The sequence below is a fragment of the Diprion similis genome, chromosome 3 (genome assembly GCF_021155765.1).
Source record: "Diprion similis isolate iyDipSimi1 chromosome 3, iyDipSimi1.1, whole genome shotgun sequence".
NCBI lineage: Eukaryota > Metazoa > Arthropoda > Insecta > Hymenoptera > Diprionidae > Diprion > Diprion similis.
Window position 1 is genome coordinate 4962126 of NC_060107.1, and position 27957 is coordinate 4990082.

At 42.3% G+C, this 27957-nt stretch overlaps 2 protein-coding genes across 3 annotated transcripts; one reads left to right on the plus strand and one right to left on the minus strand.

The window, feature by feature from the left end:
* Positions 1-878: 878 nt before the first annotated feature.
* On the plus strand, positions 879-27735 carry LOC124404395 (farnesol dehydrogenase-like). Of its 2 annotated transcripts, XM_046878484.1 has the most exons (7): positions 879-888; positions 21580-21586; positions 22001-22342; positions 22797-22923; positions 22996-23134; positions 23201-23344; positions 23803-23934. In XM_046878484.1, the coding sequence occupies exons 3-7, from the start codon at positions 22027-22029 to the stop codon at positions 23839-23841; spliced, it is 765 nt and encodes a 254-aa protein (XP_046734440.1). In that variant the 5' UTR covers positions 879-888; positions 21580-21586; positions 22001-22026; the 3' UTR covers positions 23842-23934. The 2 variants fall into 2 exon arrangements, with proteins under 2 accessions (XP_046734440.1, XP_046734442.1); XM_046878486.1 differs by lacking the exons at positions 879-888; positions 21580-21586; positions 23201-23344; positions 23803-23934 and adding an exon at positions 27081-27735 and having other exon boundaries at positions 22126-22342.
* Positions 10826-12737, minus strand: LOC124404394 (insulin-like growth factor-binding protein complex acid labile subunit). The gene has a single exon (XM_046878483.1). The coding sequence runs from the start codon at positions 12705-12707 to the stop codon at positions 11310-11312; it is 1398 nt and encodes a 465-aa protein (XP_046734439.1). The 5' UTR covers positions 12708-12737; the 3' UTR covers positions 10826-11309.
* Positions 27736-27957: the final 222 nt, after the last annotated feature.

Below are 27957 nucleotides of genomic sequence, written 5' to 3' on the forward strand. Positions count from 1 at the left end.
CTTTATTCGCTGCCGTATAAAGCGTCACTTTACGGAACGAAAACTGCCACAAAAAGTGAACTTTTCAATGCCCATGCCGTAAAAACATATGTATAAACAATGATCAATTATTTCGTCCGACGATATCTTGAAAACAAGTTACCGGATTTCAATGAGTTTCGAGTCAATCGACGCGGCGTTTTTTGAACTCAAAACTGATTGGATTTTGGCTTTGATCGATACTTTTTCAATCACTTAAATAAGAAGATTCCGAAAAACCAAATAAAAATAACGATATCTTGAGAATGAATCAATGGATTTGAAGAAAAATTGGTACCGTCAGGTTTTTTGGATCGGTGATCACGAATCTAATGTCAGATTTGCAAAATTTTAAATCTGGCGTATTCAATAAACTGAAAAATATTAAAATCCTTTGGATTTTAATAAAAATTGATACTCATCGGTTTGTTGGGTGGCTCATCACGAATCTGAAGTCAGAATACTAAATCCAAAATGGCTATCCAATATAGCAAACGAATTGAGCCTCTATATAATTAAATCTAACGAAATTACTAGTAGATTTTTAACCCTTTTGAAGCCATTTGAAATAAAGCATGGATATCGAAGCTTTTGTTTATAATTCCAATATAGTTGCTATCTTTTTATTTTTTAAAAGATCTTAGCCACCCTCTCCTATATAATAATTTATTCAACCCTCAAAGCACGACGATCTCGTAATATATAGTATTTAAAAGAATCGATTTTCATGGCTCAACTTTTCACGCACAAGAATCCGCGCTCTGTCGAAAAACCCTATAAAACCATATCGATCTTGCACGATTCGTTTTCAGGGCGACCAAGATATTCGAGAATTGACCTTCCCCGTAGCCACAGGCTCCAGCATTTCCACCCCCTCCGATGCTATTCAGAGAAGAAGAGTCCATGGAACGGGCAGCGAGCGATCTATATATGAAATTCCGGTGTCTATCAACTCCTTCGAGGAGGAGATCGAGAAAAGGACAAAAGCGAAAAAGACGGGCCGAAGAAATTGCAGACCGCGTGCCTCGTTTAATTCAGTCGACGGTTCGAAGAATCGAGCAGTTGATTTTACGCAGGATTTAAGAACCCAGACAATTTTTATTTCTATTTTTATATCTCTTTTCTTTCTAAGTTGACAGTTCTTTAAATTGAAGATACAACGTTATCCTTGCACTATAATCAAGGCTGCAAACAAAGATAAAATTGCGATGAAAAATTCCTGCCAACAAAATCTAGATCAAGATAGTAAGTGTTCGGAAAAAAAATTGGTCCTGAAAAAAGCAAGGAACTTTTGGCAGAAATTTCTTTTCAGTACACATACTACCATAGTCTAGATTTTGTTGGAAGAAATTTTTAGTCACATCTTTTTCAGTAATTTTCAAAAACAAAAAACTCGATATCACCGAAATTTCACCAAAGTCCCCCCCCCCCCCCCCCCCCCCCCCCCCTTAATGAGAGAAAACATGTCGAGGGAAGTGAAAAATGAAAATTAATGAACTTCACTTGTAACATAGGCAAAATTTTTCTCAGCGCCTCTCGGTGCTCCAGACTTCCCATCACTCCGCCTCTTTTATGTCATACGCTGGCAAAGCGCTGCCCAGTCGAGGATCCGGAGAGGAAAAGGATGGGAGGAAAAAGGAAAAAGGAAAATGGAAGAAGGGAGGCTGCTGGTATCAGGAGTGGTGTAAGCGGCTTACGTCATTTTTCAAACTGGTCACGTCCTCGACGGGGATATACGTGCGTAATAAGGACTTTAGCGGGATCTACATGAATCGGGACTTCCGCCGCGGCGGACCAGCCTTTAGTATTACTACACACCAGTCGAGATAGAGTCTCGACGCAAATTTGTTCGTTAACCGTGAGGAAGACGGCTCCGTTGAGATTGGAATTTTCACTTTGCAATGTCTCATTTGATGGAAAAAGACTTGTTTCATTTCAGTTATATATCAAGTGATAAGTATTACGGTTTCGAGTCTACTGAATCCAAAAATCACTTTCATTTCCCTCGAATACTTTTACAAAATACAAGGTGCTTGCATTAAAAAAAAAGGATAACAATAATGCAAAAACCACTATTTCGTTACAATAAACTAAACTATATTTCTTGTAAAATTAAACAAACAATTTTTTCATGAAATGCACTTAACGTTTCGCGATCATTCTCTTTCCCTGTAAAACCTTTTCTTCTTCTCTTTCATTTTTTCTTTTCCCGTTTGTGTTTATTCTTGAGTATTACTCTAATACATATTAAATGAAAGTAGGAAATCACTTGTGCATAGGATCATTTTAGAATCAAGAATATGATACCAAATATCACTCTAAATAAAACTACAAACACCAGTTCAAGAAAAAACCTGACGTGATGGATTTTTTTTGTATATATTCCCCGATTTCAGTGACTAAAAATCTTTGAGAAACGGCACAAAAAACCTGAACAGTTTTTGAATTTCAGATCTGAAATATTCATTACGTCTAATTAATTTACGTTTCATGAGTAATTTGAACGCCCAAGAATAACAATTTTTCTCCATTAAAATTGAAAATCATAGGTTATACGGTAATAAAATGGCGCCGACAACCAGCCTCTGACCTCATGAAAGCATTTTCCAGAACCAACACCTGCGATGTTTACAGCTGTCACCAATTTTCAGAGACGTCTAAATGGGACTTTTGTCCATCCGAAGCCTTGAGGATACCCTCTAATTTTCTTCCACGAATTAATCCACCCCCGATTCCATCGATCCGGCTCGTCAATCTCAGCGGCGACATCGATTACCGGAAACGTCTTCTTCACAGTCTTCCGGGGTCTCTGGGTCAGAGGCTTCGATCGGCTTCGACGCCTTTTTCGAGGATTGATGACCGCCGAGTTCGGATCCGCACTTTCAGAGGAAACACGGAGGATCAATACAACCCGAATCTCTCACTTCATTAGCGTCGACGAACGGATCAACTGCATGATCAAGAGCTGGAGAACCACGCAAAACCTCCTCGTTTATCCGGACTGGAATTCACGCGATTCAAGACAGTCGAAATTCTTCAGCCAGTCGTAGATCAGCTTCTTCTGATTGAAGCCCGTCCCGATTGGACACCGGAAGTCATCTTTGCTCCCCTCTTATTGACAGACTTTTACAAAGTCTTATTAAAAGTTCTTCAACCATCCGACTACCTGGCATCCGGTATCAAGATCGGCGTATAGTATCCCGGGAACTATGATCACGATAGGAAAAACTCGATCCTCGCTGACGTTAAGGGATCTCAGGATAAAAGGATGAAAAAGGATCATCAAAACTTGTGTTACACTTGACTGTTCGAGTTTGCTTCTGAGCGAAGAGACCATTGATCAAAACGAGAATTGAAATTCGCGGGAAACTTTCTCCGGAATAAAATCGAAACGTTGATTTCCTAAATGGGTAGGAATTATACAGGGTGACAGCTATATTTTACCTCGAGAAAAACATGTCGCTGAAAGACCGAGTAAAATTACACCCGACTTGAGCGTCAATCCTGAACGGTGTTCTTATATTTCTGTGTATTTACCACTCAACTCTGCAGCTAGATGATAGGTTCGTATGTTTTCCTGCCTTTTCTGATCCTCGACGAGTGTTTGGGCTGAAACGGCATACGGTGTGTTGATATTCTCTTGTGAGATACCAACGTTTATATATATATATATATATGTATACCTCGTACACTTACGCCAACGCTGGATCATCTCCCGAAAGTGCTGCATTATCCCGGAGCTCGATCCCCGTCCTCCGTTTATCCCACGCATTATTCGGTTTCAGTTTACATTGCCTAAAGACCTGCACCGGCAAAGGAATATCAAGAGCGAAAGTGCACCGATCTAGCAATCCGGGGATCGAGCGCGCGGAGATTTATACTCTGCTACTGCACTCTCCCCATTTTACATTCAGCGATACTTCTTCCTTAACCTCCTCGTAAACACTGAGCCTTTTAGGATACACAGTCCTTTTCTGAATATCAATTCTTGCCAAGGATACTTCGAAGCTTTAGATCATGCAGTTGACACTTTCAGAATCAGCTCTGAGCTTCTTCCGATTTCTTGAAAGACCAAAAGACTTTGAAAAAGTTTATAGTCACAAGTCTTCGTACTGATCGAAGGTTTATTTCACGGATCTATAATTGAGGAGAAAATATATCTTCTCGTCACCGAATCGTCCAAGTTCGATCCGGCAATTAACGCGAGTATTGAGCCTATCATCCAGAAATCGAGACAAATTAACGGGTTTCGATATATCTCGAGCATCACGTCCCTGCACGGATGAATGGACTAGAATTTTGCGAGGAATTCAACTCGCCAATTTTGGTCAGGTAACGAGAATCTCGCCTTTGACGCATCGGTTTAGAGCTGGAAATTTCAATAATTACACCACTAACTGATTGTGAGAGCAGTCTGGCTCTGATCCTCTCTCGGCTATTTCCATCTGGCATAGGCCACTTGACACCCCTAAGCGCGTGCAATGCGATGCAAATAATTAATAATATTGCAGTCCGCGTTACCGCAAATTGATTTTCTTATCAGCAGATGAATAAACGATTACTGCGACAGCTGGAAACGTGAAAGCAGAATGAAAATCAGTCGCCAAATTTTATTTAAACAATAAACTTATCAAGCTTTCGAAACTGATTGGTTATAAAAAATGAAAAATTATTAGACCGTCCAGTTTTTGATCCAAGGATTCCACGCTGATAAATTTCATACATTTTCAGCACAAATCCTACGTTAAGAAATCTTCTAAATTAGTTAAACAGAAACGAAAAATTCTAAAAATGTATTTCGAAAAAATCACACTCACAGCGCTTTCTGATTCTCTCCTTAAATTCAACCCGATTATACACGGTTATATAATCTCGCGACTCTACGTTGGGATGAATTGAATCCTGCAAGTAAACCTGACAAAAACCCTTGGATGTAAACCCGCAGAATCCCTCCACAGTTATTAGCCATAAAGTTGAGCGCGCTGAGCTCTCTCAGTTGTGTCTGAAGCGGCATTTACTTCCAGCTCCGAAGTGACTTGACGCTGTCAACTTTGGTACTATACGTACAACTTTGATTTCATCCTATGCTGCAGGAAGTATTAATGGGGAAAATTCAGCGGATCGAGACTGGGATCCGCCGAGTAGAGCGCCCGTCAAACAGCCGGTTTTCAATTCAGAACCAAAGTCGTAGCTGAAAGTTTGCCTTCGTTCCGTCACCAGCAGACGGCTCTCGTCTCGTCTCACTGCGTCAAGTTAATTATCATTCGTTATGATTTCGCAACGAAGAGTTTTTCCCTTTTTCTCCCACCCCGCCTCTTTCTCTCTCTCTCTCTCTCTCTCTCTCTCTCTCTCTTTCTGTCTCTTTCTTATTCTCAACCGGTAGTATAAATTCTCTCGAAAACTCGATAGAGGAGATGCATAATAATTATTGAAATATTATTCTCCGGGGTAATGAACTTTCATTAACTTCAGACTGCAATAAAAATATTCATCAATTTAAGAGTTAGAGGGAACTTGAGCGTGATTTATCCGATGCTTTTTTTTTTACTTGTTTTTCAACGTTCGTTAAGTAACACAAGTTACTTAACTCGGTGAATGTCTTAAATGAAACAAAAACAGGCTACCGTTAAACCTCGCGATGCTTTTTAGCGCAAGCGTTTTACCTCCTTGGGGGTAAAAATATGAACGAAAGCTCCGTCGAGGCACCGAGATTTTCGTCGACTCTCATTACCGGGGAAAAAATCATCCCTCGAAATTAGGGGTAGGGTATTGAATTTTTCACTTCGTCTACTGTGTATGAATTGAACCGTTTCTCATCGGTTCGCGTAACAAGTGGCAGCGTATCACTGCATCGACGTCTTTCTTCCCCAGCAGAGCTTGCGTGACTATTTTCCAATCGAGAATCGGCGTCCGCATCGATTCTCCGCGGTTGCCAGTCTAATAATTCGTACCCGCGTGTCAAGTTATCGGGAATAGATTTTGTCGCCTGAAGTAGGGAGAGGAGGGAGAAGAGAGGGGAGAGGGGGGAAGTGGACTGAGTCTGATTTCCATTTTACGTCTTGTAACTAATAGCTCGTCTCGAGCCAGTCGATGCATAATGCATCTCGCCTCAGATTCTATCCCCAAGGCTCGGAGCCGCGTAGGTGATGTATGCAGGAGTGTAAATACCACGTTAATTGAGCTCTGATTACATCAAAGACCGCAAACTTGCCGCAAATTGATATTTCCATAAATTTACGGGGTTGCTCGCAGTGCAAGTCTATACGGAACGCAGTTCGACTTCCTCTCTCTCTCTCTCTCTTTCTCTATTATTCAAAGCTGCGAATAGATAAACGAAAATAATTTGTCGCACTCGATTATATGATCCCAGTTTTTAACGCCCGAATGGAAAACGGCGCGAGTTTTATCCACGTTAAATTTTCACCAATGTATATATAGACATTTTTTACAAGCACGTACATCCGATCCACATGCGAATAGCCGGCGGCAATTACGTAATCGGCTTACAGTAATACGCTTAAAATACAGGCTTTTCCTTGGCGAGAGCTTTGCAAGCGACCTCTGCACTGCAGCTTCGGGTTTATTGCTCTCTATTTCGCGAACAGGTGGCCAATGCGTCGAGGACCGCAAAACGAAGGGTGGAAATCAGCGCGTCTCGTGCAGTTTAAAAACGATCATCTTATTTTCAGATTTCAATAATCGTTAGAGTCTTTTCTCTACTGTTCTTTAATTCCATTTTCAATTTCATTACAAAAACATTATGTCGAAATTTGGTAAAAATTGGTCGTATCGTTTTCGAAATATCCGCAGCGAATAAAAAGAAAAGCGATTATTTGTTACATGTCTGATCGTGAATATGAAACATATTTTTATAATATCAACATTTAAATTGTTATATTAACATTTAATTTGTCATTTCTCCTTTTTTTTCACTTAGTAATGCATTAAAAAATGGTCAGATAAACCCAGAAATTTTAGTAGACCTACTGGGACACTTTTTCTACCGTGTAGGGTTCGCTAACTTTTATACCGCAGTGCGATGACTGAATAATTTAATCTCTTATGCAGCTTGCTGCATAAATTTCGTTGCACAGGCATCGGGGTGCCATTATTACAAACGCGAGCTGCAAAGCCCGGAGGATATGTGCTCTCCGCTCGTTTCCCAACTATCTTGAACTGTGATTTCGAGAACCGGAAGCTTCAGCACAGAAATTCCCTCGTCGCTGAAACTGGCAGCGTATCAAAAATTGCGATAATTTTCCCAGGAGAGAGTGAAAAAGATTAGTTAAGATCCAACTGGATACAAAATTTCCCTCCGGATTTGATGAAATTTGAAATTTTCAACTGCCATATTGGATCTACCATCTTGAGATTTTTAAATCTGATCTCAAATTCGTAATCAGTGATTCCAAAAATCCCTGAATACTATGAAAGACAAAATTTGGACGAAATTAGATGTACGTTTCATTTTTTCTCCCGATTTTTCATCGAGTTCAGGGAAAGATTCTTATCTTGTATTCCAATTCCTTGCGGTTATCACGCAAATTACTGCAACATTGACGGCGGCGTTTCAGGCACGCGAGCAATTTCCCGCCTTGATGTGCGGCGCGAGCTTATGCTGCACTATTCGAGCGATCTATATTATTCGGCGATATTAATCGATCCGATACTATGACAAACTCGCGCCGACAAGAGATCCTCAGCTATGGATCTGGAATATAATCCGACCGCAGGTGAATTATATTATCCAATTCTACAAAAGTCAGCCGTTTACAGTGCGAAACTTTGATGAGGAGCTTTGGTGAAGCCGGAAGTTAATCCAACTTTGGTCTCGAAATTCGTCACCGATTTCTTGATGAATAAAAACCCGGTGACGGTGGATTTATGTGATCAATCCGAGATGATCGTCGATAATTGGCGATAACACGATTTTCCAAGATTGCAGGAACTCCGGGATGCTGGTTAAAGGTAATCTATCGATTCGGAAGTTCATTCCCTCGTGGCTTAAACTATCGGTTAAATTCAACTCGACGGAACGAGGAAAACGCCAGTCGCGAGTTGAAGCGATGGTCGGACGTAACTTCTTGCCCAATAATTACCAGTTGTTAGATGGTCGTGAGATGAAAGCTACCGCTCATCTTCGATCCCGTGAGTGCACTGCAGGAGTTAGAAAGTCTCGGAGATTTTGCCGATCGAATTTACGCTGTAAAAGACTGCAATGAGGGAAGATCTGACTTCTATCTTTCCGTTTAAAGCATAGCCTCCAAGATAAATATTGAAATGGATTCTTCTACCAAGAAGATTTATCATCTTACGTTAATTTCGTTTATTTAAATTCGTGAATATTATTCAATTTTTTCGTGAGTTTAATTCTGAAGCTTTATTTACTCCTTTATGAAATTCGAAGGTTGACAGAATTTCTCGATTGTACTTTTACTCTTGAGGAGGATTAGTTAAGATGAAAAAGCTGCTTTCAAATAAACTGATTATTTCGTAACTAGATGTTTACAGAAATAATGATTTTTCAAAAGTTACCTGTATTGATTCCCAAATGTCTCTTTCCCTTCTTTATCTTTTTTCCAACGATTCCTAAAAATAGTAGCGAGTTGTTTATAAAATCTGAATCCCTAAGTTCAGCCAATTAATAAATCACATCAAAACTCTAGACAAACTTAGAACTATTTAAATTAGAAACTAAATAGTTTATTATCAATTCTTGGATCCTCTTCATTACAAGTTCTTCCAGAGTTGAATGAAACTTGAGAAAAAAAAACAGAAGAAGGAGAAGGAGATGGAGAAGATGGCGTAATTTCTTTATTTTAATATTCCGCCTTAATTTTTCCGCAGTAAGATTCTCCAACTCCTAATAAAGAATTTAACACAACAGAAGCAATAGTCAAATAAAGATGAGCATAGATTGTACATAACGAAAAAAAAAAAACCTCCTTCCGGATCTGGAAACGACGTATGGTTTTTGGCTCTGGATGAGGATGAGGACGAGGACGAGGACGAGGACGAGGATAGCGACAGCGACGGCGGTGCCAGTGGCGGGTCCCTGAATATTAAAGGGTTTCGCGCGTGAATTACGAGGCGTATTACAACGCGCCGGCACTTAATTGGCGGACGGATAATGCACGCGCTTGTTAAACGCATTGTCAGCCTGAGTTATAGTTGGGTTCGAATTCGCCATCCTCTCCCGCCGACGACGATAACGCACTCGACTATTAACTCGAGTACATACCTATAACCCGTTACCCGGAAGCTGACTGTAAACCCGGGCGGAATCGATCATCCGGGAATTCAATCGAGCGATTTTACTCGGCCCATCAGCTCGGTGAATAGAAGCCAGCGTTGAATTCCGGTGAAAACTGACTTCCAAAAGCACCGGCAATAATTTAATCATCTTTCACACTTTCAGCGCCAAATTGCTATTTCCTTCTTCAGGTGCTTGGGAATTTCAAATTCAATACCTTTTTCTTAATTTTTATAATCTTCGGTTAGGATCATTTTCCGCGGAATTATTGGAGAAAGTAAATTTTTTTCATTTTAAATCGGTTGAAAAGCGATGTAATTCACGCGATGGGTTATTTTTTTGGGGGTAAATTTGATATTCAATATTCCTTTTTTACGCTAAATAAAATCAGTGCAATATTAGAAAATTGAATATTTCCCGATACCCAGGTGATGAAAAAAGTGTTTGATTGGCAGTGAAATTGTAGCTGAAAATATCTGAACCAGATAAACTATCGTCAAATGAAATAGAACAAATCCTATCAGATTTAATACCATTTTAAAGTTTCACAAAGTTGCGAACTCTACAGAGTCTCAATATTCGATTATCTCGTGTTAAACTATAACAACTTAATAAAAAGTAAATTTCCATTCGTGCGATAAAGTGCATCGCAATAAAGCATTAAACTTGGACAGGAAAGAGCGACGCGAGGACCTTTTAATGCATTCATTTAACTCCAGACCTGGACATACATATAGATGGAGAAGGGAAAGGGAGAGGAGGAGAAGAGGGGAGAGTTGGGACACGAGTCTACATGGGTATCTGTGCATGAATGCCTATTTACAGGCCTTGGTCAGCCCTAATGGAGGAACGAATGGCCCGAGGTTTCGGGGTACATAGGATGGCGGAAACTCGGAGTCCCTCTGCAAGGGCTACCTGTGGTTTAACTCGGAGAATGAAAGGAGAGGAACCAAATGCCGGGTCGAGGTCCGAGCTTACGGCCGGCAGCCCTTACTTTTGACCCTCAACCCCGGCAGCAGCCGCTTTCACTGTCGACCCTGCAACGCGTAGCAGCTAGTCGAAGACACGCCTTTGTTCAGCAATTCGGTTTGCCTCCGTATTTCCACCTCTGATTCTCAGTCTCTTCCTGCAATCGGTCCGTTACGTGTAGGTATTACAATTTGGACTGATTTGCCAAAATATAATACCGTACCCACCGATAATGAAGGTATCCAAGCTCGATCTCTCTGATTCGATTTATTTATTTATTCTTTAACTGCCAAATCTCCTTTTGACATTCCTTACTTTGAAGGGTGGTTTAGAAAACAAAATATCTGCCATTTAGTTTTTAGTCTACTATAACGTGTTATGAAAGGAATCAAATCGAAGAGATCGACTTGGTACAGCTTTCTTGTGAGTTTGGAGGCACATGCAAATTCTACTATGTATTTTCTCTATCAAGAAAGCTGTTGCTTATCTACACACTTTGATTAGCTTAGCATTAGTTTTATGGAAGATTCCAGGTGCAAGGATGGTGTTGAATGAGTACAAGATATTCTTGGTGCCTGACACCGATTTATGTATTTGCAAAACACTTAAGTGGCAGAATATATTACAATGTGCAACATTATTTGTATAATATATGAAGAGAGGTAGATGAGGCGAAGTTTATTAGCTAAATGAAGTTTTCGCGAGACATTGCGCGTTCTTTTTCTTTATCAAGGTGTATCGTACATCGAGAGATAAATGTACAAGTGTAGGTGTCTGAGATATCTTACCTTATCGTTGTTTGATATGTTAACTGTGTTATATATGACTAATGATTTACGATTGTGTGTAGATATGTGTGGGCGAATCACTATTTGGGGAAAGTGTTGACGTGTGCCGTCATCGAGTAAAAAAATAACGATAACACTGATTAAGAAACTGCAAGGTAACTCACAAATCAATTGTTGATGCTAATCCATGTAATCCCATACGCAAACAACGCGATCAGGGTGGAATAGAAACTCGTGCAGTGAAAATGAAAGTCTTTTATACGGGATATCGAATGACGGTATCAAGTTATCTTGAGCTTTTCAATGGAGACGAGAACTCTCGAGACGTCGTCCGGTAATACTTCAAGTCTGTTTTTGTAAAGGTCGAGATCCCTGACCCGTTCGACACCCTTAAAAACACCGGCGTCCAGCTGGCTTATTTTGTTATAGGAGAGATTGAGAACGACGAGGGAATCGAGACCGAGAAAAGCTCCCTGAGGTATGGTAACGAGGTAGTTCCAGTTGAGTTTGAGCTCGTTGAGTTTGGCCAATCCCTGAAAAGCGCCCGGCGCGATATCGGCGATGACGTTGTTCGATAGAATCAATTTCCCGAGAGATCCGAGCTCGGAGAATAGGCCCTTCTGAAGAGCATGGATACCGTTCCTGCTAAGATCGAGTTCCTCGAGGTCTTTCAGCCCGACGAAAGTCCCGGGGTTTAGACCCTCGGAGAGTTTATTCCAGGACAGATTGAGGTGCGTGAGAGACCGAGTACCGACGAAGACCTCGTCGGGTAACTGAGCGATTTGATTCCTGCTCAAATTAAGGTCCCTCAGGTTATCCAGTCGCTGAAAGGCCTTCGTCTCGACGTCAGTGATGTCGTTGTAGCACAAAACCAGCTTCCTCAGTTTCACCAGGGGGCGAAAAACACCCTCGGGTACACAGGTCAGCTGATTCCTGTTCAACTCGAGAACCTCAAGGCTTTCCAACCCCTCAAACGCCCCCGACGCTATGGTGTCGACCTTCCCCCACGACAGAGTTAGCTTAACGAGTTTCGAAAGGTTTCCAAACCCGCGCTCCTTCAGCTCGGTTATCCGGACCAGATGAAGGTCCAGCTCTTTCAGCCTCCGCAGGTTCCCGAAGGTCCGAGCATTCACCTCGGATATCCCGTTGCACGAGAGCCTGAGGGACTCCAGAGACGCGAGGTCTTCAAAAACAGAATCACTCAGGGTGCAGATGTTGTTGTTGCTCAGATCGAGTTCCCGCAGCCTCCCGAGTCCCCGGAAGGCCTCCGGGTCTACTTGGGATATCTCGTTGTAAGAGAGGTTCAGGCTCGCCAAAAACGGCGTCCCGACGAAGCAGCGAGCCGGGATTTCCTCTATCTTGTTCCGGGTGAGCCGCAGCTCCCGAAGGTTCGCCAATCCGCCCAACGCGGCGCTGTTGATCTGGCCGATCTTGTTCCGGGACAGCAGCAAGGTGCTGACCATCGAAAGCCCGGCGAAGAGGCCTGCGGGCAGTTCGGCTATCCTGTTGTCCCGGAAGTCGACGCAGTCCAGGTCTGACGGCGCCTCGGCGAACGCGTTTCCGGCGATGCGGCCGATCCCCCGATTCTGCAGCCGCACTTCTTGACCACCGCCGGGCTTCCACGACACCCGGAGAACCGATCCCTCGCGGATTTCTGCCTCCTGCACGTCCTCCGCCATCGCGGAACCGGAGACACTGCCGACTCTGGAGACCAGCACGGTTATCGTCGCGTTTATCTCCCTGCGTATAACCGCGTTATCAGTACTCATACGGCTGGTTATATCGGCCTCGCGCTCGAATCTCTCGCTTAAACTCTTTGTTTCCGCCAGTTTTTACCGCGCGTATCTTTTAATCGGCGTCGTTCAAACGTATTGTTATTGAAAATTAGTTGGGATAAAGATGAGGGAAGATTGGAAAACGCAGGGGTTACCACTGCAGCGAAATTTATTTTGCACAAACTTTAGTACCTGAAAATTCAAACTCTGACGATTCTTTATCACTTCGACTTTCTGTCACTTTCAATTTTATACAATCTCAAATTCTGTTAAACAGATATTTCGCGTTTTCTCAAATATCCGATGTTATTGTATTTTTCTCTTTTCTGATCCAGATTTTCAAATTTCACTCACAACGCATTTTTCTTACAATGCCAAATAAGGGTAACAATTTTTTTATGTAATCATTCAGGTTTTTTTTTTTTTTATTTGCATTTACCACCGCTTAACAACCGACTATATATATCTTTTTATCCAACATCTTAAACCGCGCTGACAACATTATTATTGTATTGTGCAAGGGTTACAATGGAAATTAGATGTATTGATCTAAGCAGTCGAACTATGAAAATAGTGCACTGTGGGTATTCATAATTACAGCGTAGAAAGTTGAATGTATAATATACCTCCTCTATCCATCCAGCTGGGACCTGTTGAAACTGAACTCCCGGGAAATTTGATCCACGGGAGAGACAAAAATTCCAAGAGGCACTCCAGTATCCCCTTATCGTTTTCCTGTTTAGATAGCACTTGAAACGTCGAGATTTTCAACATTGTATAACACCGCGTCGCGTCGCTTTCTATTTAGTTATAACCTTATACGTCGAATCGAATGAAGTATTTAGGTCAAACCGGAAGTTTTCGCTTCGATTCCGACATCACTCGTCAAAAACATTCTACGATCGGGGTAAAAACTTCTCGGCCAAAATTTCTCAACCCATCTAAATACAAAAATGGAATTTATGCTGATCAGCCTGACGAAAGAAAAAAATTAAGAAAGTGATCAATCTTCCAAACCAATAACTTATTTAAAAAAAAAAGAAAAATAAAAAACACGAAGACCTAAAATTTTTCCGAGATTAAACGCTTAGTAGCAAATCAATCAATGTATTTACACTTACATGTCGTCAGTTCCAAAGTGTTGTACGTAATCAGCTGGCAGCTGTTTTTAGCCAAACGATATCTTAACAGAGATCAGGACTGATAGCACGATAGATAGTCACGTATACATCAGGGTGGTTTAATTTTAAACTTTTTTTTCTAAGGTGCTACGCGAAAAATTGGTAAAGAATATTTGAGAAAAAATTGTCGTAAGACCTGAAGGAGGTAGGAAAATATTTAAAGGTCGGTAATAAATATTGTAATATTTTTTATTCATTTTTATTTGTACACCTTGTGGCAATCGCGCCTAATAATTCCACAGCTGGCTGTTCTCGGCTGTGAAATTTGGATTATTGGACCACGATACCAAAAAAATAATACTATATATATAATTATACAGGTCCGTAAGATGTACACATAAAAATAAATGAATAATATTACAATAATTCTTTTTTTTTCAATAAAATGTTGAAAAAGGTGGAGCTGGCATCGTTTTTGAGGGTCGCAGAAATGAAAAAAGTTTTACGGTCACGGACAGCCGGGCGCAGGGCATCCGAAAAACAATCCCTGTGTATGTGTTACACACGTATAGTGTAGTTAAAGGGGGAAACCTGGCTCCAGGATCAAACTTTGGACATACTTCAGGATCCCTGAGAGAGGCGAAGCACCGTCGAAAACAGTATCTATCTACCTATGCGCGACATGATGATAACGAGAGAATACGCACGTGTCTCGCGACGCGAAGCGCCTCTGCAGACGGAAAAGTGTGAGAAATATTCTCGGCTGAATTCAGGGCGCGTTTAGGACCAGGAAAGGAGCGTGACTCTAGGAATTATCGGACCTTAACTAAAAAAAGTTCACTACTAACATAATAAGGAGAGTTCCGCGTACAGATCCCGATGCCGACATTTTATCCACTTCACAGCTCAGACGCAAACCTTTTTTTTTCGATGATTGATAAAGTCAGCCAGAGTGGGTTACACTTATTCGAAAAAAGGGTTTGCGTCTGAGCTGTAAAGTGGATAAATGTCGGTATTGGGATCTGTACGCAGAACTCGACTTATTAAGCTACTTTGGCCCTTAAATATTTGGCTCGGAGTATAGTTTTGCGGCTCTTAATTCTTCTGCGAACCGAGATCGAAATTCACACCCAGGCTCTGCGTCTCCGATGATGGAGTCGACGACTCGAGAGTCACGATCGTGGCTTAATATCACCGCGAGACAGGAGTCAAGAAGGGGTTGAGGTTGCGGTGGTTTATGTGTGTTATGTCCGCAGTTCGGGGCTTATGACTCCTGAGAGGAGCTACCACTTCAGGGTCCTGCTGCAGGTATGCGCTGTATATTTCACGGGTTCACCGCAACTGCGAAAGAATGGAAAAGTTTGCCAAGGATTCTGTACTCGGGGGTGGTGAAAAGAAGAGAACGGAACGGAAAGCGGAAGTCTGCCTGAAAGGGGTTGTCAACCTCCATTTCGGCAGCATCACTCGTCGGGTCGGTTGACTCGTGATTCGCGGGGTATTTTTCCCTCGGATGATCTGCTTGATTTCGTTTTTTTTTACCTCTATTATTAATTTAACCTCCTCCATCTTCTCTCTTTATACTTTTTCCAGCCTCGAGTACCTAATCCACGGTTCAATTTTCACCGTTAAAGTAAAACCCCGCGGAACGATATTGATCCTCTCGACGATGTGACGCACGACGTCGGTTAGCTCCTCGGTGGCATTAGGTTACTCTACTTTGGGCCGAGGACTGATCGCCCTCACCTTCAGCCGGGCACGTTTCGACCCCCCAGCATCTCCACATCCTTCCTTCCTCCCTGCATCCCTCGGCTCGGCTTAGCGGAACCCTCGCTTGCATGCCCTCGCCTTACTCTTCTCGTCGCGTGGTTTTCGTGTGTGGTTGCTGCGTCTTGAAGTATATTAAAGGGCGAGCTTTGCTTACGGGAAAAATCGGCGACACCTTCACTCCATCGAGTGAGCAAGTCTCGCTCGTCATTTAGGATGCAGAATACATCTTCAGATGTTATCCAATATTTGAGAAACTTTATGTAAGAGTTCAGTAGTTTGCAATGGCCAGGAAGTAGAATGAGCATATTTCAAAAGGATGAAATCATATCGATTTTAAAAAGGATGCGAAAACCGCAATCATGGAACTTTGGAATGTGGAGCGGCAAAGTGTAAAAAGTGAGGATATAGAATCCTTAGAGTGTATTTAAGAATATATTCCAAGCCAAAAAGTAGAATCGTTGGAATTCGTCGATTCTTTTTACTTCAACTTTCCATACTTTAGTTATCAGGATTTTGAATCTATCATATTTCGGATTTATACATTTTAAAATCGTGTAAAATGGATTTTTATGTCTTTTAATATCCGATATAGTTACCCTTTGATTGTGTGGTTGTTTTACTTTTTGACTCCATGCCAATAATCAAATACAAATCTGTCTAATCATTTATTGCTAAACCTACAAATTATACGGGGTTCATAAATAAAACACCGCTATTTCAACACAGTAACCTGCAAACTTTTACAAAATATCAACCGATGTTAATTGAAAGTAAGAGACCTCTTGGTAATGTTGAACGACGCTGATCTCAATGGTGTTGATGTGTGGTAGTCACCTGATCAAGTGTATTATACTAGAACGGTATTAAATTTGTAATCACCTTTCCAACAGCGTGTATTGGATCCCATTACTAGGTACGGTGAAAATGCGATCATATCAAAATGTCGACTATTTCAAATTCCGAAAAGTACAAATTCGCCATAAGTCAACATTCCACACACGTACTCCCAAGTTGAATAATATAATCGACGATTCCTCCGGTAGAAACTTTCGGAACATCGATCTTTCCCGAAGCTGGAACCACAGGTCAAATTTCGACCATTTGATCTGACGAGATCCGACGCAATGCAATCACCCCGAATGGTTGACCATTCGAAATTTGCATTGCAACTCGATGAAAAAAACCAGTTGTGAAAGTAATGATTTGGGAATAATGTTGTTACATAAAATCAGGATTCCACCTTCCAGTTACTCTTTGCTTCGGTGGCACTGGCAGCCCGAATCCCCCAGCAGAAATTGGGATCTCCGAGAGTGAATTGGCGCCATCGAAGCGCAACTTCGCTTAGGCTAAGAGATAATTTGGCAGTGGGAAATTGGGCTGCGACGATTAGAGCGCGGTTCGCGGCGGTATGTCATTGAAGAAGCGAGAGCAGCGGGGCTCAGGTTCAGGAAGTAGTTCACGGGGGTTATATGAGCCACTTATCGCTGAGCTGCTCGATCCCTTCATCCGGGTTATGCCTAAATCACGATCCTTAAACCGTGCGACCAATCTCTTCGCAGTTCACCCTTGATGGGGCATCAAGACACCGTAAATGTCAAGCAGCTCCTCCCTCGGGTAGTTTAATACTTGCATTTCGCTCATCGCATTGTCGAGAAAAAGAATTTCGAAGCGTCGACTTCCTCACTAGAAAAGTCAAAACTGCGGTCTCAGGGCACCAAAATCCGAATGAACGAACGTTTTATTGGATCTTTTTGAAACTCACGGTGTTCATTTATCCTTTCCACCAATTAGGATATCGAGAAATTTAGCGTCACGAAAAATTCATCGAAATCTGAAGTCTCCGACGATTTGACGATCCGATCAGGAACCCGATTCCTGCTCCGTCGCATTGGTCCCTTCCCTTTAAATGTCGCCAAAGGCTGGTTTGACTATACCTGCGGCGTCCCGAGGCAACCGCAAAAGGGTCCGTCGACTCTGCAGGATGGCGCAGGATCAGAGAGAGGGGAGAGGGTGCTCCTTACACTTGCCAAAGTTGTTAAGTGGTTAAGATTTGAGGGAAGCCCAGCCCGACTACATCTCGAGCCGAATCTTAACCGAATAGTTCCTATTATGTAGATTGGAGCATTATATTCCCAAAGGTCCGAGAGAGGCGACACCAAATTTTGAAAGTTGCCTTTCCACGGCCAAGTTTTCACTGCAGGACGAAAGTTTCGGTTCGAGTGTGAAAGAATAAAAAAGTATATCTACCGTAGCGGAAAGGCGATTTGGAGTTTCCCTTTCTTCGGGAAAATTGAAAATCGAGTTTGCGTGCAGGATTCGCTTCGAGGTCCTTCGTCGCCTTCCTTCAAGTCGTCGCGGATTTTCGCGGACAGTGAAAATGGCCCCTCCGCTACGTGGAAACAAATCCACGTTTTACGGTCCAACGAATTCTGCAGGCGGAAAAAGGACGAAAAGCAAATCCAGAGGATGCAGGTCTCGCTGCAAGATCCTTCGGCTCAGGCTGATCCGGTTACCTACCTACCATCCTTCCGTGTCCGCGTCCTCCTCCGGCGTTGACGCTGCGTTTTCTTTGTTTCGATGAAACCATCACCGACAGGCTCCGTTTTCTCATATTTTCACATCGCTAAACATTGGCTGAAACCCGGGAGCCGTTCATCTCTGAAATCGGAGGCTACGTCTCTTTCGTGTTGATATTTTTTTTCTGAAAATTCATGGAATCGACGGAAGCATCTTGAAATCGTGAAACGCTGATCCTTTCTCAGTATCTAATATATTATTCTTACAAGAAAGATATCCCAAGTCGATCTCTCCGATTTGATTTCGTTTGTAATATGCTATAGTAGACTAGTAACTAAGCGAAACGGTTTTTTTTATCCCTCATTAAACACTTCAAAGTGGTGAAACCACCCTCCAAAGCAACTAAGGCATGTCAGAGGCGATTTGGTCATTTCTTTTTTTTTTTTTTTTGTTTGGTTTTCAATTGAGAACATTACATTTCTCATTTCTCGTTATGAAAAAACTTCTCCAGCTGGATTGGTTAAAAAATATTATGTCCTTACGGGTGAAACTGCCAAATCGCTCCTTGACATTCCTTACTTTGGAGGATGACTTTACCCCCTTAAATTGTTAAATCTCAAAAACAAAAAACAAAAAAAAATGTCGCTTAGTTTTTGGGAGTGATCGACCTGAGATACCTTCTTTGTTATAAGATAGAATGACAAAACTCAAATCCAAAATTGAAGGTGTCATAATTGAGCTGTGAAGAAGTGAAAGGAATGAATCTGGATAATCGTTGTGAAAATACGCTGCCTAATACGTGAATCAAGAGTCCATCAACCGAATTGATATACGGAAGGCGTCTTCGCCGAGAGTAAAACCGTTTCTATACGAGCCGAGTAGAGTGGAGTATTGATCTGTGAAGCTCATCACCTGGTGCCTGCAGCTTTCGCCAAAAAGAATTTGGGGGAGTCGAAGACATTTTTCTTCCACCCTTATTTCGGGAGACTTGCCAAGAGGGTGAAAAAGAAAACAGATCCGCGTCGGAAAGAATTGAAGAAAATTCACCTGTCCTTTTTCTGCGTCAGTTATACCTGTTAAATGGTCGAAATTTCTTTTCGACCCTGAACTCGACGCGGTTTCCTTCATGCTTTGGAATTTGGAATAAGCTGGCCAAAAGATCATTGACGTTACTGCGGTAAGGATCAAATCAGAGAATAGCAATTCAGCCGCTGGAAATTTGGCACGAAAATAATTTTGAGGGGGGTGGTGGTGATAAACGAGCCTGCATCGTAAACCGGGGATACTTTTCTGATATCCAGACAAACGTATAATACGGCGAGGCGGTATATTTCACGGGGGTAAGTATAGTGTCCGTCCGCTGTAAAACTGTGCGAGAAAATTTATCGGAACTATGATCGTAAAATCTAGAAGGAAACATCCGTTGCTTAGCCAAACGTCACTCGTAAAGAGTATAAACGGTGAAAGCCAGTTTCACCGATAAAATACAACTCTGACATTTTTATTCCGGACGCGTTGCGCGGTTTTTCTATCCTTTCTTTTCCAGAAATTTCCACCGACAGCTGCGTTAAAGACTTTAGAATGAAATTTCTATGGAGAAAGTTTTCTCACCTTTTTCTTTCCCTTCGCATTGAATTTAAGGCAGTTTCGAAAAAATTCGGTAGTACCTAATCAAACTTGGCAAATTACGCAAGTCTGTCCTAATCGCGAAGCCATCAATTCCCGTCATTCCCTCGTCAAGGTAATATTCGTGAATCACTTTGGACGGCTCGCAGGTCTTGAACCGATTGCACCGTTAATAATTAACGAATTCTCATTAGAACGCGAAACTTCAACAATCTCGAAACCGTCGTCGAACTCGACTCTGAATAGTGAAGTACGTAGTCAAACGAAACGTGTGAATTTAAAGCGACAAAATAATTTCAAATTCCTGACGAATACCTTAGACGCAGAATTCGGTCCAATTTGTAAAGTCAACGAGCGCTGGCACCTAATTTCTGTTGTCTTTCAGGGCCAAACGCGCATGCAGAGACCTCAATTCTCCGAACATTCAAAGTGTGGCCTCGGGGAAGAGGTTTGCCATTTTCCTAACTGAATTTTAACGCCCGTCGCGTGTGTACTTAGACCTGCGATAAATTGTCGCTCTCTACGACACCAGCTGAGAGACGAGGGTTGGTGGTTCCATTTCCCATTTCAGCCCGACTCCTTTATACCGAATCCGCTCTACCAACGCCGCCAGTTTCCTGAGTTTATTTAATTCGCACCCACCTCCCCCCCGCCCCTTTCACAACTGTTTTCATATTTTTCACCTAAAAGCATTTGTCCAACGCGAAGTGGGTCTTCCGAATGTTATAATACACGCCCACCGCCTCCTGCCCGTGGCTTTTTAATGAAAAAGCTCAATTTAAAAGCCATGGTTATAACTTTTCGTGTAATTCCAGTTGTTTCAAACTGGAATCGCACAATTGTTTTATCAATTGCTGCCAAAATTTGAATATCACATCCGTTGTCGAATGCTCCAGGTCACAAGAGAAAAAATTTATATGATATTTTACGAAACTAAGTTTCTGATCCGACAAAATTAGAAGAACAGTTCATTTTCATTGTTGAGAAAACAAAAAAGAAAACAATAACCACGATTCTACTATCCACAGTTATACTTACACTTTTTTCAACATCTCACGTGACCACACAATTTATCTTCTTTTCACACTTTCCTGACTATGAACACTTTGCGCATGATATTACAGGCACCCGTGAGACGTCTCTCATTCGAAACGTGAAATAAATTACCAACTAAATTATATAAAATGAACAACGTAACAAATAAAATGAGAAGCGTCTTACGCACTTGTGCTCGGTTCGTCGCTCCTCTTAGCAATGAATGGAGAACAAGACCAGCGAGTAAAGGTCGTCACTACAATGGAAGACCAAACTTTGTTATGTATGTACGAATGAAACTCGTTAACCCCACTCCATGAAGCGCCTGGCAGGCGGTCGGCCTTCAAGACTTATTAGTTGTGATAGTTGAGTCGTGACGCGAGGAAGTGTCAATTCAGTTTCATTCAACGGCCAGTTCGCGGTTTCATCATTTTCGAGAGCATCGACCAGCGGAAAACGGAAGCTTGCCAAGTGGTTGCACGTCTGTATTCGATGCGGTGCATGAATCTGCCGAAATCTTAGACTACAGAGTGCGAGAGTTCATTTCGACTGATAAGATATCAGCTGAAAGAGTTGTGTAAACAGCTGATCAGTGCTTACAAATCAACTGGCAGTGAACTCGTGTAATAAGGAGGTTACCATACACAATATCCTTTGTTAAAATCTCCCTGGACAAAATCCCCGCCTGCAGAATTTTTTTTTCTTCACCTAGAGCAATCGTCGAATCGACACATTTAATCGTCAATTACGACGATTTCGATTTAATTTTTTATATCCTTATTTATGTTTATGTATATAAATAATTTTTTTTTTTTTGCATGGCTGATTTTATCCAGAAGAATTTTGCCCTGAGATTTGATTGGGGAGATTTTTACCGGCCATTAATAGAGGGTGAATTGCAACAACGTTCATACTTCGTAATAGGAATGAATTCAAAAAAATTGTAATGTCGCAAGTTAAGACATGAACGATGTGATAAAATGTTTTATAACTTTGATGGTCTGTATCCAACTCTAATGCTTTGTTGTGCTTATTTTTCTAGCTGACCGCGGAAATTTCTTTCAACGATCTGACTAAATAATTAGATTGAATCTTGACCACATTTCAGAAGCATAACTTCTTGTTCTCCAGGCGATATTTCAAGCACTCTAACTCCAATGAATCGATGGCGAGGGAAGACGGCCGTGGTGACTGGAGCAGCGTCTGGGATCGGTTCGGCGATTACCGAGAGGCTCATCGAGGAGGGAATCAACGTTGCTGCCTTTGACATCCAGTACCAGCGTCTGAGAGACAGGGAAACACAGATGAGAAGTACGGGGGCGAAGGAAGGTCGGGCTAAACTTTTCCCAGTTAAGTGCGACTTGACGAGCGAGAGCGAGATCCTTGCTGGGTTTGAATGGGTGGCGAAGAACCTAGGAGGGGTCGACGTCGTCGTCAACAACGCCGGGATCACCCACTACTCGAAAGTGATCGGTATTCATTGCCCGTTCAATTATCGAACGGTTATTCTTAGCTGGGAACGTTGATTAGATTAAGGTGGTGTCTCATGCGAGTAGGTAGTAAAGTGGATGAATTTTCATTAATTATTCAATTCAATTGGCATTTTTCATTCTTGGATGGTGTTCGTTGAAATTTAATTTTTTTTTTTTTTTTTATCACGCCGAATTATTTACTAGGAAGCATAATTGGTATTGACAATAACTCGTCGACCATGTTTTACTTAAAATTTGGAGACAGCATGCTTGGACAGTTTATCTTTCTTACCACGATCCCAATTCTTTCTAAATCTATCGTATGCTTTTCGTTCATGAGATAAAAAAAAGTCGAACGGTCGCCAGTTTGTTAAAAAAAAAAGAAACAGTTCTCAAAGATGGAATCGACTGTTTTCCAACATTCATGCAGGACCATGTGAAACTATATTTTGTAGAAAGCGACACCGAGGTCTTCAGGCGGATGCTGGACGTCAACGTCTTGGCAGTCGCCATTTGCACGAAAGAAGCCGTGGCGTCGATGCGCGTCAGGGACGTCGAAGGCCACGTCTTCATCATCAACAGGTGAGAAGGCCGATCCTGTCCGGCCGGATTATCACCTCTGAATTCTCCTCCACTATATAATATATCTTTCAGCCTTCTGGGCCACGAAATTCCCGAAGGCGTTCTTCACCGGGGTTGGAACTTGTATCCGAGTTGCAAGCACGCCACGGTTGCGATGGCCAGCATCGTGCGCCGGGAGCTGATCGACGTCAAGGCCAAAGTCAGGATGACCGTAAGTATGGTAGCGATTTTGCCTAAGGATCTGCGGAATCTCAACCGCAACTATATTCCCTTTAAGAGCGTCAGTCCGGGGCTTGTCAAGACGGAGATAACGTCTGGAACTCCGGAACTGAGCAACTTGTTCGAAAGAATCCCGGCTCTCGAGCCAACTGACGTGGCTGACGCGGTTGCCTACGCTTTGGGCACTCGACCGGAGGTCCAGGTAGAAAAAAACTTAATTTCCAATAGTTATATAACATTAAAATAAGAAATGTTACTGTGAAATGGAAATATTACAAGCAAATATGGTACACGTAACTATTTGAAGTGACTTGTTGGCGTCCGTACCACATTTTCTGGTTACTGCGACATTCAGGTTGGCTGTCTAATCCTTTCAATCAAACAAAGATTTAATTTGGATTTGGTGCTGCACCATCTTCGAATTGTCTTAGTAAGATGGAAACAAATATGGCCGGGCTGACATTAATCGACAGCTTCGATTAATCGAGTTTTTCAATCGGTATATGAATCGAAATCATCGATTAAACGAAAAAATGATGAATCGATTAATCACAAGACTGATTTTCATTTCTTAGACAAAACTTTTTTTTTCGATTATGGTAAAAACTGAAAATAGTAAAAGACTGTTAACCAAAACTGAAAATTCTTCTTCCATTGCAGGTCACCGAATTAACCATCAGACGCACCGGAGAACCGTGAAGTATGAGCTGAACGACGGTCGGTCAGAGTTCCAAAAGTGTACCATTTACGAGAATAAAGTCAAAACTCGGTCTAGTAATTCAGTGGATTCTAATACTCCAATGCTTTTGTCCATTTTCTTCGCTCTGACAACGTTTTGGAATATTTTTTGAGCATCGATATACGTTATGAAAGATGTTTGAATCAGGATTCTTGCGAGAAAATCGTTTGAGCGTCAAAGAAAACGAGGGAGTGTTTAGCGGAGATTTTCCTCAATGTGTGTTGAGAGCCTTACATGACTCGCGGCACCGCGAATGGAAGATAAAAGGGATCGCAAAAAATTCACAGGCACGAGGGATACACATAGAAAATATAAGTATACATATAGTGGAGCCGAAAAGCGCAGGACAAAGGGATATAAGGAACCCTGGAGGGAGAGGAGAGGCGGGAAGAGAGAGTGAAACGCATTCACCCCCGGGAGAAAAATGATCCAGATAATATTACCCAACTCTCCTTTCAGCCGCCACACGTGACGACGATGCGTGCACGCCTTCGTTCGCTGTGTACATTTAATTATCGCTCCTTTGCTTTCTTTATTTGACTTTTTCGCAATATTCCCTACTCTTATTATTGTTTGTTTTATATATTAAGCAGATCGCGGTGAAATGACCGAGCCTGCAGATGCCCACAGAAATTACAGCCTCTTATAACATCTGCCGTGTCTCGGGCCCTCGTCGTAAACTTCGTTTTACCCTTATTATACCTACAACGCGATGACCATCGCATTGATGAGATAAGAATCGGTAACCGCTGCATCCCCTCGCTGATATCGCCGAACCGTTCGAGTCGCCTCTCTCTCTCTCCGTGTCTATTTCCTTGCATGCGTTCACATCCGCCCTTTTGCAAGCCACCCATTCCGGCTTGCTCTCTGCTTCTGCAGTGTTTTTTTCTGCACATTTCCTGCCGTAATCCAGTTGCTGGCAGGCCAACATAACCTGTCACCCCACGCCTATTCAGATTCTCTCACTCTTTCCCACCCACCGATTTCGGCGCGTCGCTCCGCTGGTGACTCTATCTCTGTAGTGTCGTTAGTGCCTCTCTACTAAGCATACAAATCGCTTATACCACGGGTCAATTAGAGCGAGATGGGCAACCGCATTTATCACTGGTTCTACATCTATCCACATCAAAAAGTCTGTAGTCTGAAAAAGAACGAAATTTTTTTATTGAATTGACGATTTCGAAGATGTTCGAAACATTACAACTGTTATATTTCGGCTCTCCGTACATCGATGGTATTAAGAATAGCTAGAATAGCTTATAGTTGTCATGCTCTGTATGCAGCGCTCGACAAAAGAGTCGCGAGAGTATCAGAAACAGGGTAAAATATCGAGCAAGTAAAACGCGGTAAGACCACCGGAGTATCGAGTAGCCGAATGGCTTAGAGTGCAAGGAGTAACACCGGTTGTCTAGACGCAGGCGCTTCGTACTCGTAAATTTATAAATAGACTGCACGGTTTGTAGACCTAGAGAGCTGAAGCTATAATTAGAAAGAGAGATCACAGCTGGATCCAGATCTCTGGAGACCGTCGACGGTTGGGGAACAATGTGAACGTTCGCAAAGATCCGATGCTCAGAAAAATTAGACTAATTTATTTAATGGCAAATACATGAACAACGAAGATTTAGTAGTCCCTCCACTTATTTCTGGCTCTGCTCTTCCTCGACTGAAAACGATGGGGTAAACGTGAACATGCCTCTCGCGCAGTCGCTTCCACGAACAACGAAGTGTTGAGAAGGACTGCGTTACTGTCGAATCCAGTGCGTTAACGTGTTAGATAGGGAATCGTATCCTAGACAAGTTCAAGGTCAACTAACTTGCACTCCAGTGACGTCTCCGCCTTTCCTTGGTATCGATTCACTCTATGAGATTAATCATTGCGACCCGAATTCGTATCCCATCGCATGTAAATATTTTAAATTTATATCATATACAGTCACCGTCGAGCACGCAGAGCCGCCCACAGCCCGAATCATCAAGATCAACGAAAGATAAGTGACAGCTTTGATTTCAAAAGCTCATCTCGAATCCTCTCAACACGAAGTTCAACCAAGAGAGGAAAACTCCGCGTTCGTCACAGGTACCTAAACCGTGTTTAGGACGCCTGTCCTTAGTACCAGCGTTAAATTAATCCAGCGAATTTTATTTTCCGTTCATAAATAATAGCCAACACCAAATCCGTCCTATACCACAGGGATTGCTTAATTGCTTACCTGCAATTCAAGATCGACTCTAACACATCTCGGCTCAGTGAACTCAAACAGCAAAATCGCGCTCAAGTTGACGAAAAAAATTGCCTCGAGACTGACGTTGCGGAGCTCCGCGAGTTGCAGGTTGCGGATCAACCGGAGCTACGGCGCACCTCAGCACATATCCACGAAGCTGACACTGAGCTCCTCTTCCCCGGGGTTCCCCGTCCTTCTTCGCACGCCATTCTTCCTTCTGTCATACAGGTGGTCACCGTGCTTGGCCCGACCGTCGGTGATAGAGCCACGGTCTCCGCACGTTTCTTAATTCTTCGTTCGAAGAAGCTCAAAGGATGGATGCGTCCCAATCCTCGCCAAGCTTTGCTGCTTACGTGATAAAAGGAGCCGTGGTCTGCGGAAGTCTTCAGATCTCAATTCCAAGCCGGTCGGCTCTGTTACAGTGATAAATGTCAACGAGGCTCTCCCTGGGGATCTTCAAACATAAACTTCTTGTCGCTACTCGCGCTGCTGCTAAAGCTAAGGAACCGTATTTGCTCAATTGAGGATCTGGAAGTTTTTAAAGCTGACAAGTTGCCTCCTGGTTCGCCGTTGGAATCTGCGAGGCGTATGGCGATCCTCCCTTCCTGGGCCTCGGCTGCGTCGTCTCATCACCGGAACCAATGGAGCTAATTCACTTCTCTTCGTTGCTGTCAATTGCTACTATCTCCGTAAATCGTTCGCTCGCTGCAGAACCATTGGTCTTCGAGAGCTATTGCTACAGTGGTGGCTGGCGATGGATTTAGATTTAGTTCTAGATCGGGATAGACTAGACTGTGCTTTTCCTTTTCTCTTTCTGTATGATTGTGCCTTTAGTTTTTCTTTTCACTGCTTTTCTTTGACACTCTGCTGTCGTTCGTCCATCCACCCATCCATCCCTCCCTCTCTCTCTCTTTTTTCACCCTTGTAACAAACTGCAGCCGCGGTTGTTTTATTCCCCCTTTGTTTTTTCCCAGAAAAACTTTTTCCTAACTCCATTAGGTTTTCGAGAAACAAGAGAGGGGTAGATGTCCTCCTGATTTCAAATTCCACTTTTCTATTCGTATTACATCGTGGAGAGACAAAAATTAAGAACAGAAAAGAATTCGAGAAGAGAAATGTTCTATCAAATTCTGGTTTCCATATTTCCGTAACAATTTTTCCACGGTTCTGTTGTTGGATTTCATCTTATTGCATCGGCGTTAATGTAAGGCGGGAAAAGAAAGAATGTGCTAGATGTGGAGGTGTATAGAAGAGGATAAAAAGTGGTAAAAATGGAAGAAGAGGAAAAAGAAAAAAGTAAAAAATAAATAAAGGACGTATACCTTTAAGCGGCTAACCAGAACAACGGGCTGTATCGGTGAAACGCGGTGGAATAACACCCTAATTTATGGTCGTCACACAATAACCGTCATAAATTGCATCTGAGCCCACCAACCAACGAAACGAGCGAACGAACGAACGAACGAATGAACGAACGAAGGGCGAAGAACAGCTCGCGATAGTCGCGATCACCTATATTTTACATCACGAGCGAGGAGCCCGATGTACAAAATCGGGGCATAATTTATCTGTTTTCAAATATACGCTACGATAAATTTGCATATTTTAATATAAATTCCCGAATACCGAAGAGTGTATGTATATAGGAATTTTTATCGACCGTTGCATTTTTTTTTTTTTTTCACTACTTTTCCATCTTGTCTTTACAGGATCGTATGTCCTTTAATAAACATATACCGTCAAATTACATTTTACTTGTATTGTTCGCGAAATATTAGATCAAGTATTTCAAACAGACAAGATATTCCGTGAAAAAAGTTTTCCGCCTCCAAAAATCGCTGAGGAAATTCT